The sequence below is a fragment of the Mesoplodon mirus genome (genome assembly GCF_964341445.2).
Source record: "Mesoplodon mirus genome assembly, chromosome: 8".
NCBI classification, from domain to species: domain Eukaryota; kingdom Metazoa; phylum Chordata; class Mammalia; order Artiodactyla; family Ziphiidae; genus Mesoplodon; species Mesoplodon mirus.
The window spans coordinates 61,258,580-61,275,989 of record NC_138984.1 but is presented as its reverse complement, the minus strand read 5'-3'; the positions used below and the strand labels follow the sequence as shown (position 1 = coordinate 61,275,989).

General features: G+C 36.2%; 1 protein-coding gene across 10 annotated transcripts in view; it reads left to right on the top strand.

The window, feature by feature from the left end:
- Window positions 1-17,410, top strand: part of GTDC1 (glycosyltransferase like domain containing 1) — a 379,830-nt gene that overhangs the window by 95,698 nt on the left and 266,722 nt on the right. For 6 of the 10 annotated variants that reach the window (XM_082630949.1, XM_082630941.1, XM_082630939.1 and 3 more), the window contains one exon: window positions 6,850-7,053. In XM_082630949.1, coding sequence (XP_082487075.1) covers window positions 6,875-7,053 — 179 coding nt within the window. In that variant the 5' untranslated portion in view covers window positions 6,850-6,874. Of the gene's footprint in view, window positions 1-39; window positions 265-6,849; window positions 7,054-17,410 lie in introns of those variants that run through there. The other 4 variants (XM_082630943.1, XM_082630945.1, XM_082630944.1 and 1 more) reach the window with 3 other exon arrangements.

The window sequence follows — 17,410 nt, the reverse complement described above, 5'->3', positions numbered from 1 at the left end:
AAATAATGACATGATCCTCATCCTCCAAATTTTTTACAGCCCCACAGGGAAGCAGAACATGGAAACAGAGTGAAACAAGTAAAATGCTACTGTACAGAGTAGAAAAGAAGTCATGTTTAAGAGAAGTTCTGGGAAAGGCTTCTTGGAGTTGGTGATTCACATGCAGAAATTTTAAGAAAATTTCATCAGGTGAACTTGAAGAAAAGGCTGACGGAAAAGAGATAAAGGTGTGAAGTCACAGAAGTGTAAAATAACCAAGTGAGTGTGAGTACTTGGTATTGCTACGATGATCCTGGGGAAGTGGGGGAAGAGGATTGAAGTCAGAGAAGGGGAAGCAAGGCTGTAGTGAAAAGAAAGGAATAGGCCAGAAAGGGAAGGTCTTAACTGCCATGTGTAGCGCCTTGGGTTTTGTCCTTAGGTGATGGAGATATGGAAGGTTTTTGAGCGTGTCACTTCATGATCAGATTTGCATTTTGTAAGATTATTTGTGGCTGGATTATGGAGAACGGTGTGATGGGTACTGGATTGCATGGTAGCATGGAGACCTAGTTAAAAAGGTAATGCAGTAGTTCAAATTAGTGATGAGATAATTTTCTGGTGTAAAATCTCCGATTGATTCATAAATACACTGCCACATTTTAAAATGTCAGCAAATTGAAAATATTTTTCGTATTCAGTAGAACTAATTCATTGCTACTTTTATAGTTTAAAATTATTCATGAAATTGATAGCAATGAAAAATTGAAAGAGGGTTAATATTTTATTTGTCTGTGGAATTAAACCAGTACACTAAGAGAAAAAGTTTCACAGTTATAATTTTGCTATTAATGTGGAATATTACTTTACAAAATGTAAGGTAATGAATTTGTTTTATATATATATACATATATATATCTAGTTGTGGAAATTATACATACTTGAAAACAAGTGAATGATGTCATACCGTCGGTACACGTAGGTATTTGTCGAATTTGCATTTGATACTGAACTGATAGTTATAACCAAGACTTTGTATTAATTCAAGTCATGGCATAAGTGATGGATATTTTTAAGCAGAAAGTTAAATCCCAAATCGAGAAAGAATGAAAATATTTGTCAGGGAAAATTAAATAGCCATATATGCATATATGACTGTAATTTTAAAAAGAGCACGTGTTAAAAGATCATTGCAAATCATATATTTGGAACAGCACATTTGAAAATAGCTTTAAATTGTCTCACAGATAGTGTGGCATATAAGTCTTCTTACCAAATCTTGGTTTTGGTGCGTAAGTCCTCACTTCTTAGTTATCACAGCAGGAAACAAAAGTCAGAGTTGATGAAATTAGAATATCCATAACCTTGTGGGGGAATAGAATATTAGAGTGCTACATCTTTTTCAGTATGAACCCAAGATTAAAAAAAAATGTTGCTATTTAAGTATACAGTAGTATACAAGTTATCATAAATGTTAGGTTGTATGCCCCATAATCAAATGGAATAATGATCAGTTTCTGTTGTATATTATCTTCAATTCAAATTAATGCTCAGGAATCCAATTTCATGCCTTACTATTGGTCAGACTTTCTTTATTTGTGTATAATATTGTGAATGCCTATAGTTTTAGGATTGCAAGTTTATTGCACTGCATTCAATGTTAGAGTATTTATCAGTCTTCAGAGATTACATTGAAGGTTTAGGGGTTAGGATGTACTTGCTATGCATGATTTTTATGAAATTTTTTATAATAACTTTTTCATAGGATCTGTTCATCCTTGTCTCTTTTTCCCCCCATGTCATAATAGAATGTATTATAGTACTTTGAAGAAACTTTTTCAGCAAAATATATTTTTACTACACTTTTACCCTTAATAGGTTCTGTTAGGGGAATCAATGACAACATGTTTCAAAGCAGAAATCTTTTCATGCTTGTTTTTTTTTTTTTTTGTTTAATGAGATTTCAGGTATATTTTAACAACTGGGGTTTCCCTGATGAATCATTAAAATGAGTGGGCTGGAAGGTAATACGAACTTTTCTCAGTACTGCCCTATTTTACTCTGCTGGGTTATTGGTTGCTTTTTAAGTAGAACCTGGGTGTGTTGGAGTTGTTGGTTGGGGATTCAGAAGGGAAGAGGGGAAAGGGTCAGTTAGGAAATACTAGGTGAACCTCTGATGACCTATTGGGAAATCCTACTCAAATTCTACTTTCCTCAATTTACACCATGTTGTGTTTAAGCTTTCTATTTTTGCCCTGCCAAGCTCAACTTTCCAAGTACTGTATATAGGCAAATAGAAAATATATTTTCAGCTATTGATTGAAGTTTAAGGTATCAAGCCATGTGTGGATTAGCCTGTGGAATCAATTTCTCATGTGTGTGGGATTAAAATCGTTAAAACCATCATCACTGAAACCGTACCTTCCTACAACTAATAGCAGTAAGGTGTCTGTGGAATATATTAATACAACATGTCCTCTAATTTAAAATTATTACTTGGTATTTGGCTGGAAAATTATTTGAATATTGTAAGTAACTGCATTGACATCATATATGAGGGCTAATTATGGGTTTCTAATGTGACTTAGCTTTAGTTTTTAAAAATCCACATGAGATATTTATACTTAGCACATCTTTTTCGATAAATCAGTGGCATATGGCAAATTTCCTTTAGCTATACCGTTTAAAAAAAACCCAAAAAACTGAACTACCACAGCAGTTGTAACTGTTAGAGGAGGTAGACAAAAATGTAGTTCACCTTGAAAATGATCATGGCTCAAGGAATAAAGAAACTGGGTCAAGCTTAAAATAAATGGCAGGTACCATGACCAAAGTTTTATATATAAATTTAAAAATATTCACAGCATTGGTTTCAGGCTACTTTTGTTCTTGGTGATCTTATCAATAATGCATTATTCGTTTTTAATTGAGATGACTCTAATGGCAACTTTTCATTTTGGTCAAAATATTTATATGAAATACTATTGTGATTTTTCACCTTCTATTCCCTCTTAATTGTAAATGTACATTTTTGGAAGGCAGATAATTCTCCAATAGATCATTTTGACCTCTGGTAATCTTAAATAGAACTTGAAGTGGTTTAACATTCCTGTGTCCTAGCTATCACTTTGACTCTTTTTATATTGCTACATTAATGTTTAGCATTTAACCACATATCATTAAATCATAGTATTGATAATGAATTAAACTTTCATAAAGCTTTAGTAGTATAGTAGGTTCTCATTCATCTGGAGTCACTGGGGAATAAAAAATGCTGAAGAAATTAGGTTTTTTAAAACTGAAGCTTACTTGTTTAAGCAGAAAAACTTAAAAGCTGATAAAAATTTATCTGAAACATTTTTTATGCTCTTTTAGGGAGTATGAACAGACTGGCCATTTACTCATAAAATATCATCATTCTAGTGTCATGTAGAAAGGACATGGGCTTTCTGTTTGGTGTTTATTCTCCAATGTGGGAAGTTTTGTTTGTTTGTTTGTTTGTTTCTTCCTTTTAAAATGCCATACCCCTAATTCTAATATACTTACTGCGTTTAATTGTTTCAGGGCTTAAGGTCTGTGGTGGTACATGCGCTAATGCCTTAACAGATTCATAAATCCAGGCACCTATGTAAGACATTTGGCTGCATGTAGGTTCACCCAACTCTTTTGGCAAACAGCTGGCCGCATCTTCCTGCCATGGAGGAGACCCTGTCCTTCTCTGGAGTGAGGACTTTCAGTGTTGAGGCCCTGTTACTGCTGCTCCAAAACACTCACTTTCCAGTAGCCATTGCTAGTGGTGCAAAATGTCTGTATTTACCTGGCGTGCTCATGAGAATCTATTATGTCAGGTGACCATCTTTAGTTTTCTGGGATTACTGCTAAAATGAGCAAATAGTGTACTCCCTTTATCTTTTAGTAAATTCCAGAGTAACAGCAAAAATCCTTTTTAACACAGTGTCTTTTTTTTTTTTCCCAACTCCTGCTCATGTTTCCAGCAGTGTTTTCTAAAGCAAAGCTCAATCAAGCACAGTGAAAGTATTATTTGAGCAGTTCTTTAATGTGCTGTAATGACATTTGGTTTGAATCTTATGTTTAAAAATCAGGTTCCCCTCTTTTGCTTGCACCTAGTGGGAATCATCTTTCTTCCAGGTTGTGCTTAAAGAAGACTATAGGGGAAGAACATAATTTCTTCTTGCTGCAAAAGTTGCAGTAGAAGTAAATGGGGGAACTGCCAGGATATGTCTGTCTCCACAAAACAAGCAGAACAAATTTCCATGAATCAAAGCCACTAAGTATAGTTTTCAGAGATGGTAGGACATAGTTACTTTCCCTAGAAAAATACCCCAAATGCAGGCACACCCATTGGCCACTAGAAGAATGCTCAAGTAAACGCTAGTTCAAACCTGTACATTTCACTCTTCTTACTGAGCTATTAAAGGGGTGGAAATCTACTATAACTATAATCTTTTTTCCGCTTTTCTATTTTTCAACCTCCCACACGCTTGGTGTTCAGTTCTGCTTAGTGAGTGTCTTGAATCTACAGCAGCACCTACACGTACTGCCTCCACAGTGGCTGATAGTTTGCAGATAACTCATGATTCAGAGCCATAAGAAACATCTGTAACTCTAGGGCATGGTATGTGCTCTAGATTAATCATGGAAAAGGGCAGAGTAATGAAGAATCAGAAAGCTTGTTTTTTTCCAAATATTAATGTTGCTTTCTTTGAGGTTATATATGAGTGGAATATTCTCTAGAGTGGTTTATATCACATTCCATCACTCGGGGAAATATCTCAGGTCATTTTTATAAGAACCTTTTAGAGACCTTTTAAGCATATACACAGCATATACACCTTAGTGTGGTTAGGTCAGAGGAAATAAAGCAAGATAGCAGGTATCTGTCATGTGATGCAGTAAGCAGATTAGTGTTAAACTGCTTTTCTTTTTTCTTGAAACCTTTGATATAATTTTCAAAATTGCCTTTCACTAGTTTCTCATTTGCTTTCTAGAAGTTTCCTTCATTTGAAGGGTTACCATTTTGTTAAACCTGGAGGCTGTTTGTTAACTTACTGAATACAGCATTATAAAGTTGAAGTCACCAGCCAGCCTGAAAAAATCGAGCTGCATAGCGCAGTCTCTGAGCTTACTTCTTGCCCACAAAATCTGCAGTACTCTGAAATTTGTATTTGAAATACAGTATGCTGATGGGGAATGGGTAACACCCACTGCCTTTCAAATGCATGTGTATATCTACTTTTCCCACCTTTCCTTGGTGAATAGGGAGCTGTGATTGAAAAGAACTGATTTTAAAATGCTGGAGGATTCTATCTTTACTCCTTAAGTAAGGTGGTTTATCCTAATAATGGGAGGGGCAAAATACCTTATTTCTGTTTGTCAGCTGCTATGCTTCAATTTTATCTTCACAGCACACCTCTGAGGTTAGTACTTTTATCCCCATTTTAGAGAAGGTGAGACTAAGTCCTACAATGTTAGGTAACTTGTCCAAGGTCCTACAGCTAGGACATGACAGAGCTGAGCCCCAGGACTCATACCTTTTCCACCCGAGGAGCACTGCTTCCTATTTTACAGATAAGTGAAGTATGTGTTTGTATCTTTTCCCAAAAAATGCTCATTGGAAGATTTAAGATATCAAGAAATAAGCTTTTTTCACTTCAGTCATTCTTTGAGAACCGTTTGAGACATTTTGCTTTGAAAGGCAATCTAAGCAGGCATTGCTTTGACTGAGCAAGGTAAAGCACAGTTTTCTTAGGAGCATCACTGAGTTTGATACTAATAATTTTGTGGAACAACGTTATTAAGGAAAGCAATATGCTTGTTTAATGAGTGGTGTTTACTTAAGTCATAAAGGAGAATTCAAACATCTGGAATATTTTAAAACAATGTAGTTGTTATGTACCAAGTGATATTTCTTCTTTACTTCTTACAGGAAATAGCATATAAGTTGAAATATATAAAAGTTTTTACATTCATACATATATTTTTATCTCACTGAGCACTTTAACAAAAGTGATACTATTAAAGTAAAAAGTTGCTTGACAGCCGATTCTCTGTGGTGAAAATTTTACCACATCTTTTAATAGTAATGTTACTTTATCACTCTTAATGCATTTGTTGTTTAAAGTAAGGTTGTAGAAACTTTGCTGGTTCACAAGCATATAGCTTTACCCTACTTTTTCGGTCTTCCTTTGGGGGTGGGATATTGACAATACTGAGGAAGTGGTCAAGCGTCTCAAAAAATTGTATCCTAAAGATTTTTAACACTAGAGAATTGAGATTTGAATATGAGTGTGCTGTCTTCTAAATATGGATTTGTTGGAGGCATTGGTAGCTGATGAATTTAAAGATGGATTAATATGAGAGTTCCAGAATCAGAGAATTCCTGAACTGGAAAGGCCCATACAAATGAAGGGCTCTTGGAGTGAAAGTGTTAGTTAGGACATGAGTTCAGTGACTGTCCAAGTCTAGATAGAGCTCTAGGCCAAGCCAGTGCTGAGGTTACTGAGTCAGGGTCACAGCCGTTCCAGCCAGGAAGTGAGTGATCACAGTGGGAGAGAACTTTAAACTTCCTGGGCAGGAGAAAAAACTGAGTCATTGTGGAAGTAATCTTAAGACATGAAGAATACAGAAATCAGAAAAATAAAGCATCTTTATTTCCTCTTATTGACATGAATGGTATAAAAATATTGATTCCAAAGTACAAACCTCAAGTGTTATATACTTTTTAAAAAAGCGGGACAAGCCTATTTAAAAAAATAATTTGTCTGTAAACTGCTTTATTTGCTTTCTGGGTATAATATTTTAACATATTTATTTGAAAATGTTTATACAAATTTTTTTTGGCTTAATATCTAGAATCTGTGAAGATTTGAAAGGGCCAATGAGTATTCTCATCATTGAGGCATTCTATGGAGGGTCCCATAAACAGCTGGCGGATCTGCTTCAAGAAGAGTTAGAATACTGTGTCCTTTATACCCTTCCCGCAAAGAAATGGCACTGGAGAGCACGGACATCGGCTTTGTACTTCTCTCAGAATATTCCCGCCAGTGAGCATTACAGGTAATTGGAGCTCAGGCTGCGTCTCCAGCCTGTTTTAAATGTACTTGTTCTAAGGAGGTTGCTTCTCTGTTGGCCTCAGTGAGATTTCCTCCAACTATGGAATTGGTCAGAATGACTACAGTAGCTATTCCTTTAGCGACAGCAGAGCAGCCGAGTACATTTTTACTCTGAGGACACCTGGTCGGTAGGAAAGTGGATCCATTTAGAGCCTGCATGCCTTTTCTCATTTGTCTTGTGCTTTTATCACATGCACGTGTGGGTGTATGATGACATTTTTTGGCCTGAGATGAGAGTTGATCTTGTGCACATTTGTTTTTTGCTTCCATAATCTCCCATGCCTCTTTTAGTGAGTATGCTGTTTTAGGGTGTCTGCTCTGTACTAGGAGCTAATGTTGGAAAGATGGATATGACCAAGGCCTGTGCCCTTACAGGCTTTAAAGACTATTCAGAGATGAGTAGTTTTTAAAGTGTCATGAGAGTATGAAAAGGGGAGAAGTTGATTTTGACTGTGACAAATTGGAGGTCGCTTTGTAGAGTTGGTCAACTTTGCTTTGTCTGGAAGGATGAAAAGATTTTGGGGACACAGGCCTCAGTTTTGAATTTTGAATTGTTAGGAAGTGGGAACTAGGGGGACCTATGAGAAGGGCTTCCGAGACACACTGAAAAGTGTGGATGGGAAATACCGATTCCATTTTAAGGAAACAGTAGAATGGAATCCTCCTGAATATCCTTACTGCCATATGTCTCCTGATGGTTAAATAGTGGAAGATTATCCTACTGTGGTTTACATATCCGATGTTCTTACCATTCTGGGCCCTTCTGTGTAGGACTGCATTGGTGGTGGCAGGAGTCGGGAGGGCCAGGCCGATAATGAATGGAGTTCGAGCAGCTAGGTTGTTAGAGAAAGGGCACGTTGCAAGCTGCAGTGCTCACCTTGGCGTCAGCAGCCATATCCATCTGCTGCTGCTTGTAAGGTGGGGCAGAGACAAGGGAGAGAGCAGCTTGAGATTTAAATGTAGGTTGCTGTTCTTAGTAGTAATTTGGGGGATTCAGAAAATAACCCATTTGGTGTATAAAAACCATGCATCGCCTCTGAGAATTCAGATTGTCAGATGGAACAGCAGTGAGCGCTCAAGTCAAGTTGCTTGGGATTATAAAGGTAAAAGCTGTTTGGGGGCATATTGAGAATTTTGTATTTTTCTAATCTGAAGTGTATTTTTCCTTACAAAATTTAATGTTTTATATTCTGATAATCACCAAGTGAATATTGTGGATTCACTAGTAGTATTAGAAATTTCAGTGCATGTATCAATATAAAAGTTTTCAAGGCAATGACAAGTGAGTCGTTGCCTTGAAACAGTGCTAAACAGGATTTTAGCACTGTTGCGGTGCTAAAATTGATTGTTTATAGTTGCTTTCATATCTCATTTAATTGTGTTTTCTCAGCACCAATTGCATTATATTACTTAAGGTCAAGTAATCCAGTGGCTTTATGGCACATTTTCATTTAACATTACCATTTCATATAATACATTCATTCATACCAAATGATAGAATACATTTCTACAATGATTTGAGCATTGAAACAAACCATTTCTGTATCTGCTGTTAGATTTCATTTTGATTACGCAGTGTTTTGGAATGGAATTTTTGTATCACAAATATATGTGTGTGGATAGCATGCAAACAAACACTTCTGTGCCCGTGGCTTCCCCACTCCGTTTGAGGTCTGAAGCATTTGAGGTAAAACATCACATTGCTTTTTGAAGCAGTCTTATTTGGGAGGTAGATTTCTGAAAGATGGTGTCATAAAATATAAAGTTTTACTCTCTGATAGCCATAACCTCCAGGTCCTAACAGTGGTATCTGTGATCTTTCAAACTCAGCCATTTAAGCTGCAGTTAATGGTACTTATTAATCTAATCAGACTTCACTAAAACATATACCTCACCAGTCTAACTTACAGTTATATTTGACTAACGATAACTTATCTACTCTTTACCAAATAACCTTTCTGAATACTTTTAGAAAAAACAGCAGCAGCTTGAAAACTTATATACGAAGTTAAAAAATATGCTCACTCAACCCTAGATAGAAGTGCAAGAATGACGTTTTGTTACACCAGATAAATCTGATCTCTGTGGAGACTTTTAAAGATATGAAAAGTTCTTGATTTCTGTTTACTTACTCTATTTGTACATTTGTCAAATGAAATCACCAAAATTCATAAAGATAAAATGATTAAGCACCAATATTGCATACTATGCAAAAACTACTCTGAACTAGTAGGAATGTGTCTGATAAGAAAGACCTTGAATGTAGGTACACAGGTTATTTTTTTTCAACATCTGTACACATAGTCATTGTTTTTATAAGCTCGTTATCTGGGTAATATTTTATTACTAAAAGAATAGATGCTCCAGCCTAATTAATCAGCTTGATTCTGCTTTATCTTGACAGTGAAAAGAATACATCATGATTCACATTTAGAGCTGTTTAATTTTTATTATAGATTACAAAAGCTCCACAATTTATTTTTCTCAAAAGTAGTTTGGTAATTATTAGGTTTTATTAAAGCCTTGCCTTCTGGAAACTTCACAAAATGCAGAAAAATGTTTCTGAGGATGGGCCTCAAATTTCATGTTCTGAAATGTATGAGTCATTTGTCCCAGCATCAAGCATTTCTACTTTCTTAAAATATACCTAGAGTAGGCATCAAAGATATTTCATTCTTTTTTCTTTCTGCAATATCTTTACTGAACTGAAAGAATCGCTCTTACTTAAAATCATTTTTTTCACTCTCAGATGCTTACAGTTATATTTTCATTCCATCTGAGGTATTGTGGCAGATACTACTGATCATTGCCCACCTAACAGCCCTTCTTCCTTGTTAACAGAATTAGTTTTCTTTGGCGTGGCTAAGTACCCAGCCCCTGGGAGTGAAGCTTGATGGACTTAAGTTGGTCATGATGATTCCGTTCTCTGCCAGATTTTCACAGTTTTCCTTGAAGCTAGTGCTGGATTCTGGCAAATTCAGTTTAAGTAGATGACTTCTGGGGGTTCTTCCAACTAAGTTTTTTTAATTTTATTTTGTGTTTTTACTTATAAAAAGAGAAAGCCATCTCCCCTTCTCTGCATTTCACTGTGGTTATGATGTTTACAACCAGCAGATGACAAGATGAGGACAAAACACCTGAGCTGCCATAAATGGCTGATGAAAGGCTGGAACGCTATAGCTACCTAGTACCCTGAAAACCCTCTGTCCCTAAAACATCTAGCTGTGTTTTGTAAAACGTACTAATTTCGTGTTAAGTTCATAGCCAAGCAGAGTAAGAGAGGATCTGGGGAGGGATTTGGAAATTAGAGTGGTCACCTTGCTTTGAAGCCGTGGCTGCATAGTTTTCATAAAGGGGACTGGTTAACTGAGTTATGTTACGTTCTTGAAATGAAATACTGTGCAGCATTAACCTGAATTAGGAAGCTTTCTGTGTCCTCTTATTGGAATCTCTCCAAGACAAGTGACCAAAAGTAAGGTGCCAAAGAGTGTTATTAGTGCTATCTTTGGTGCCAAGAAAGGAGGTTATAAGAAGGAAACGATGGAAGAGTGCATTGGAAATGAATGAAGATACTTGCCTGGGGGTTAGTGTAGCAGAGGTTGTTGGTGCCCCACCCATATCCCTCCCACCTTTCTCTTGTTGTGTGCCCTGGCCAGCTTCCTGCTGTCAGTCTCTGCAGGCCTTTTTGCCTGGGGGAGTAGCTGTTCTGCCAGTGCAGGCAGCAGGCCCCAGTTGCCCTCTGCCAGTGATCTTCGCCCCTCAGATGAAATCATTCTGAAGTGTGAACAGGAGAGGAATCATTAACAAAGATTCCTCAAAAAACCCTGTAAGTCAGGAAATAAAAGCATAATTCTAAATAATTCATGGGTCACAGAAGAAATTATAACGGATACTAAAAAACAGAACTGAGTCATAGTGAAAATACTGCATATCACAATGTGGGTTGCATCTAAGTTGACAGTCGCAGCCACATCATCTTTAATAAATTTATTTTTATTATTATCTTTTTAAATTGTGATATGCAGTGCCTTCTAAAGCTTGGCCCAGGGCAGGGCTCCTCTTACTTTAATCTAGGAGGAGTACTGGGAAGGAAACAATAAAAAGAGAAAACACAGTGAAATTGAAAGCATATATATATATATGTGTGTGTGTGTGTGTGTATATATATATATATATATAGAAAATGGAGATGAACAAACTAAAATTAGTGATTTTGAAATAATAAAATATAAATATAAATATAAATATAAATCCAGGCATGCTTTATTTATTTTTTTAAGGCACAATTCATTTTTGGAGTGAAAAAAATATAACTACAGATATGACACAAATCAGTAAAAAGGAGGAAATACTGTTAATAATTTTATGTTAATACATTTACAAACTTAGACAATATGGATAATTTCTTAGAAAAACATAACTTCTAACACCTTACTCAAAATGAAATAGAAAATCCGAATGGAACTATAATCATTAAAGCTATTGTTACATTAACTAAAAATCTCGCCATTAATAGACAGAGGCTGGGTCCTCGTGCAGATTGGTTTACACCAGTGCCTCTCTGTCTCTTTCCAGACTTGCGTTACATGAGATCAAGTGTCTAGTTTTTTAGGTTTTCTGTTTCTTGTAGCCATCCTAGTCCTAATTGGTGTTGATTATCATTATGATATCTCCCTTCCCTACTCCCAACCCCTGACCTTTTTTTTTTTTTTAAATGTCTAAGGAGGGGCAAGGAAAGCAAATAGTTGGATAGAAAATAAATTGAATGAAAGTTCAGTTGGGTCAAGTAATGTATAAAGTGAAATTCAAGCTTAAGGTGATATTTGATTATTGATAATTCTGTTATGATTTGCCATTTTCTTAAATGGTACCTTGACTGTGTCTTTTCATTAAGCAGATTCTCTTTCAGGGAAGCTGTGATTTATTTATTTATTTATTTATTTATTTATTTACTTGCTTATTTATTTATTTTTGTTCTTAATTGAACTATTTGCTGTGAAACATTGAACATAACTTTCTTTGGGAGAGTGAACATTTTTAACTGATATGAACTACCTATGTATGTTTGGTGTTTTTAACTAGCCTTTGTGAATAAAGATATGGCTAAACTAGTGATTATAGGTAAATTAATAAGGAAGGTGGTGGTTTCTCAAACAATTCTTTTATAAATTAATAATTCAGTTACTTTGCTTGGCAATTATATCTTGTTTTGAATTGTTACCTGTTGTTAAAGGTATAACTTTCTGAATAATATAATAATACTTTAGTAATAAAACATCATTTTATTAAAATGTACCTTTCTGAATAATTTAATACCATCTTAATCATGAAGACACCTTTATATTAGTGTGCATCATAGTTGGGAATATAAAAGTAAATGATGACTTGTTAAGAATTTGCAGGTAAGTGAAGTGTTGTTAGGCGTACAAAGGGCAGTCATTTTGCATCTCTGTAACCAAGGTAAGATTTGATGGATTTAAATAATAGTAATAATAGCTAACGTATTGAACATTTACCATGTAGTAGACATTCTACAGTCCTGGAAGCTAGATATTGTTTTCCTGGTTTAGCAGAGGTAGAATCTCGGGCTTAGAGTCAGGTTACTTGCACTGGGTTACACAGCTAGTTATGGTAGATACGTGATTTGAGCTCAAGTCTGGCCACTTGCAAAGGCCATACACTGTTCATTCTTTTTAAGCCCATGCTTTTAACCACTATGCTATCTCATTGGCTTGCTGGAAGTAGTTTAATTAAGTAAATTAAGCCCGACTACCTCTTAATGAAAAAATATATTACTAGATTTCTCTATTAGAAGTGGGTGGTGGTGCCTCTTGGGGTCTTGAGAAGGGATATAGTTCTTGAAACTTATTGGAGGCTGATGTCTGGGAACCAAGAGTCTTTCTAGGTTTGTGAATGTGATATTTTCATTTTTTCTTAGCACATTTCTCTTTAGTTTTCAGCGATAGAAGTCACATGTCATTTGAATTTTCCTCTTGAGGTTTTTCTTCAAATCCAAATAAAATGCTACATGTGATGCTTTTTAAAAATCATCGGGTAAGCTCATGAATGCAAATAACATTCTTGTTTGTGGTGCTCAGTACCTGCCATTACCAAGTTACCCTCAAACTGCTATACTGTGAAGTTCTCTACTTGGTTTATGAACTTGGCTAGAGATAGCATTCCAGTACTGCCCAGCCCACTGCCCGTATATCATTAGCAGTTGCATACAGTTCTTGGGGTTTGGATGATGTTCTGACACTGCGTAAATAATATTATCATTAGGTGCGATGCAGCATCCCATAGTCTGACCCATATGTGACTCTTCCATTTATGAGAACTGGCCGAGAGTTTCCTTGTCACCGTTGCCCAGCCGGCCAGCTTCCTTATCCTATACTGCCTAATTGTGGGATTCTCTTTTGGTTTGTTTTTCTACCGATCTGCTCTTGTGTCTAGGCAGTGCACAGAGCAGCTTTCCAGTATTTGTACAGTGCTTAGGGCTTTGTTCACAATATTACATCTCAGTGAACTCTCCTCTGATTGACAGTGTAAAACCATCTGGACTTTTATGTTGAAAATGTAGCTGACCCCAACGCCACAGAAATAGTATAATACTGCACACCAACTAACTAACCATTCAGTCAGTCTCTGTTTCTCTGTCTCTCTCTGCCTATCTCTCTTTTCTCTCACTCTCTTCTCTCTCATATACAAAGACATGCACATGCACCTGAATGACTAACTTTTAAATTACTGTAACACATCCTTCATTGCAAAACTGGAAATTGTGTCACAAGCATCCTAAAGGAGGGTTTCCAGACTTTATCTTTTCCACTTTTCTTTGTGTTTCTCTTTCAGTGCTGTCAAGAAGGAAAGTATTCCAGTAGCAAGAAAAACATTTTTTCATGTTATGGAGTTCGTAGTTTATTCTCACCATCAACTGCTAATTCAAAAGTGTTTGTATACTTAGTAGCAAGCACTGTGAACCCACTGCTTCCAAGGAGTTAAGCACAACAGTGGAACTTCTAGCATATTTTAAAAATAAAATAAAATTTCACATTTAAGATTCTGTACAGCCCCCAGGTAACAGTGCATCAGGATATAAGATATTATTTTGAACAGACTCTGTACCTTAAAGACCTAGAGGATAAATCTCCCATATATTTAACCTTTGAAATTTGACAACTGTATTTTAAAAGACAAACTGAATGTTTATTACACTTTTACAGAGGAGAGAAAATCATTATTTTTAATGAAGGAAATGGAAAGAGCAAAAAAACCCCAAACACCCTTAAATGGATGCAAAATCATACTATTGTATATAAAAAATGCTTTGGCTGTCGAGTAGGGACCTTCATAATTTTGCTTTTAGAAGTCACATGCTTATTTTTCACATAACAATTGAAACTGTGAGTCTGATCTTAAGAGTGCTTCTAATCTAGTTGTTTTAGGTGTTTTCATTGCACTTCCACTCCCAACATTTGTTTGTTTATTTGAGAAAGTGTTTCTGCTTTTATTAAGGTCTTAGTCAATGAAATATGTTTGCTTTGGGAGCTGTATAGGGTGTGCACAGGTCTGAGTGTCTGACATCCTGTATTCAGGGCTTCTAAAGCTGTGGTGCAGATACTCTGGTACCCTTCCCTTCTCTTAAGCCTCCCCCCTCTTAGGGAAGCTTTCACACTCACTTATTTCCTTGGGATGAGATTCGGCCTCCTAGCCATCTTTGGACACACTGTCCTGTTTATTAAATGGCCAATTCTTGTGCATCTCTTCTTTGTTTATACTCTGTGGTTCTTTCACATGATGGACCTGTTGGCCTCCTGACCAGCCAGCCCACAAAGATAAACGCAGGTGGAAGGCAGGAGCTGAATCAGGTCTTGTTCTTACAAAAGAGCGTACATGTCCCTTTCATTCTTCTGTCTTTCTGAAGAACATAATCCTATATTTTAGTAACTTTTTTCCTGTAAGCAGTCTTTCCTATGTTTCTCTTTGTTCACCATCTCATGCTGATCATCAAAATTTAACACTCCTTTTTGAGGAGAAATTCCTGGTGACTGAATACATGTAGTTGAGAGAGGGCAGGAGAGTGAGATGGTTTGACCAGACTAGGTATCTTTTGGTTCTTTTCTAAGCTTGTTTCCATTTTTTTTCCCTTCATCAGCATGTATTAAGAACTTTTATGTCCAGAGCCAGTGCCTATGCGGGCACTGGTGATGTAAAGGCAGACTTGACAAACGTGGACCTACAGTGCTGACCCTTAGTAAGCATTTAGTAAACTCTGTTGATTGAAAGAAAATGTAATGCCTGTATATCCAATTGTTATACGAGTAATTTGGATTAAATAATCCCTGATTAAAAACCATCAGTGACTTCACCTTGCAAACATAAAAATCCAGATTACATATAGGGCTCATAGGGCCCTGCCTGCCTCTGCGACCTCATCTCTGATCCCTGACATCTCACTAATCTGCTGTAGTAGCGGCATTGGTCTTGGTCACTTACTCTGAAATGTCAAGCTCTTTCCTGCTTCAGGCTGGTCCTTCAGCTGGTAACACTAACTCATGTCCCCTCCCCACACCTTTGCTTACTTCTTCCCATCCTTCACCTTCTCAGAGAGGCCTTCCCTGATCAGTCTATCTAAAACAAGCCCTCTATTTCAGCATCCTAAATTAATGTATATTAATTACATTGCATATAATTTGTAATTATTTTATTTGTTTGATTTTTTTTCTTTTTTCATTATTCTGTAAGTTCCGTGATGACAAGGGCCATATTTGTCTTGTTTACCATTTTTATCTCCAGTACCTAGTTTGCTTCCTAGCAGATAGTAGCTGTTGAGTAAATATGGTTGAATGAATGCTTTCATATCTGTGCGTTTGAAAATACAAACAAAATATGGTTGTAATTGACTTTGCTAATTTGCTTATTTTTTTCAGCTCTCAGCACTACCAGTATCATGTGTCCAGGGATATTGTCTCTTCTGCACAGAAACTGCTTAGAGACATTTAAGGCCTCAGAATTATGGGATTAAACTAAAGAATTCCTTATACACTCACTCACTTTTTTTTTTTTTTTTTTTTTTTTTGCGGTACGCGGGCCTCTCACTGTTGTGGCCTCTCCCGTTGCAGAGCAAAGGCTCCGGACGCGCAGGCTCAGCGGCCATGGCTCACGGGCCTAGCCGCTCCGCGGCATGTGGGATCTTCCCGGACCGGGGCACGAACCCGTGTCCCCTGCATCGGCGACTCTCAACCACTGCGCCACCAGGGAAGCCCTTACTCACTTATTTTTATGGGTTGTATTAATCATACTATGATATCAGTCATTCATTATGTAAATTTTGATAATAGAAAATACATTTTTCTGGAATTTCCCCTGTATAAAAATGTTTCTGGAAAAAAATTGTTTCTTAGTTCAGGAAACTTTGTAGAATCTAGCATATGTGTGAGATAATTTTGTAAAATTTCACATGATTATATTTAAGGCTTTTTAAAGTTGGCAATAGCCACCCATGAAGAGTGGCCTTTTAATATATGGTGTGGAAGCTATAGGATAAATGAGAGATTAGAATTTGTCCCAAAGAAGTATTTAGCTTGGCCGCTGCAATTATTTAAGCATTTTTAATTTTTACTGCTTTTAAGACAGATAGACATTCTTTGTTTTGGTCACAAATACAACTAGTTGCCATTGTTTTCTACTGACCTGCTTCTGTATTTATGTTACTTAACTGGTCCATTTAGGCCTTTGTGTTTGTAGCCTCTGGTCTAGACTCTGTCCAAGAATTCATCTTCAGATACTCTTCAATAAAATATATTTAAATGTACATATACATAAAGGAGTTTATTAAAAGAATATAAATAAATCACTCATGTTGGAAAGAAACAATATACTGTAGTAGGGGAATCAGCAGTTCTGGGTTCTAATCCCAACTCTGCCATCAATTAATTGTTTGGACTTGGAAAAGTCATGTTTTTTAACCTTAGAGTCTTATTTTTTTAATCTGTAACTAAAGGTTTTGGTTTCTTCTACTGAATTCTATGATGTCTTAAACAAGGAATTAAAATCAAGATCAAGATTTAAAGAATTCTAACACAAATGACAAATTTGTTCTGTCTCTCATTTAGCTTTGTTATCAACCACTGCTTCATTTAATACAGAAATTATTTCCTTATCTTGTTTGTGTATCTTCTTGAATATTTACTTTTATTTATGGAGTTAAGAGACTTTTGAGCAATAATTCTTTCCAATAGTGCTTATATCTTTTAAGTTGTTCTGATATGACTTATTTGTTTGGATCTTCTGTTCCAGCC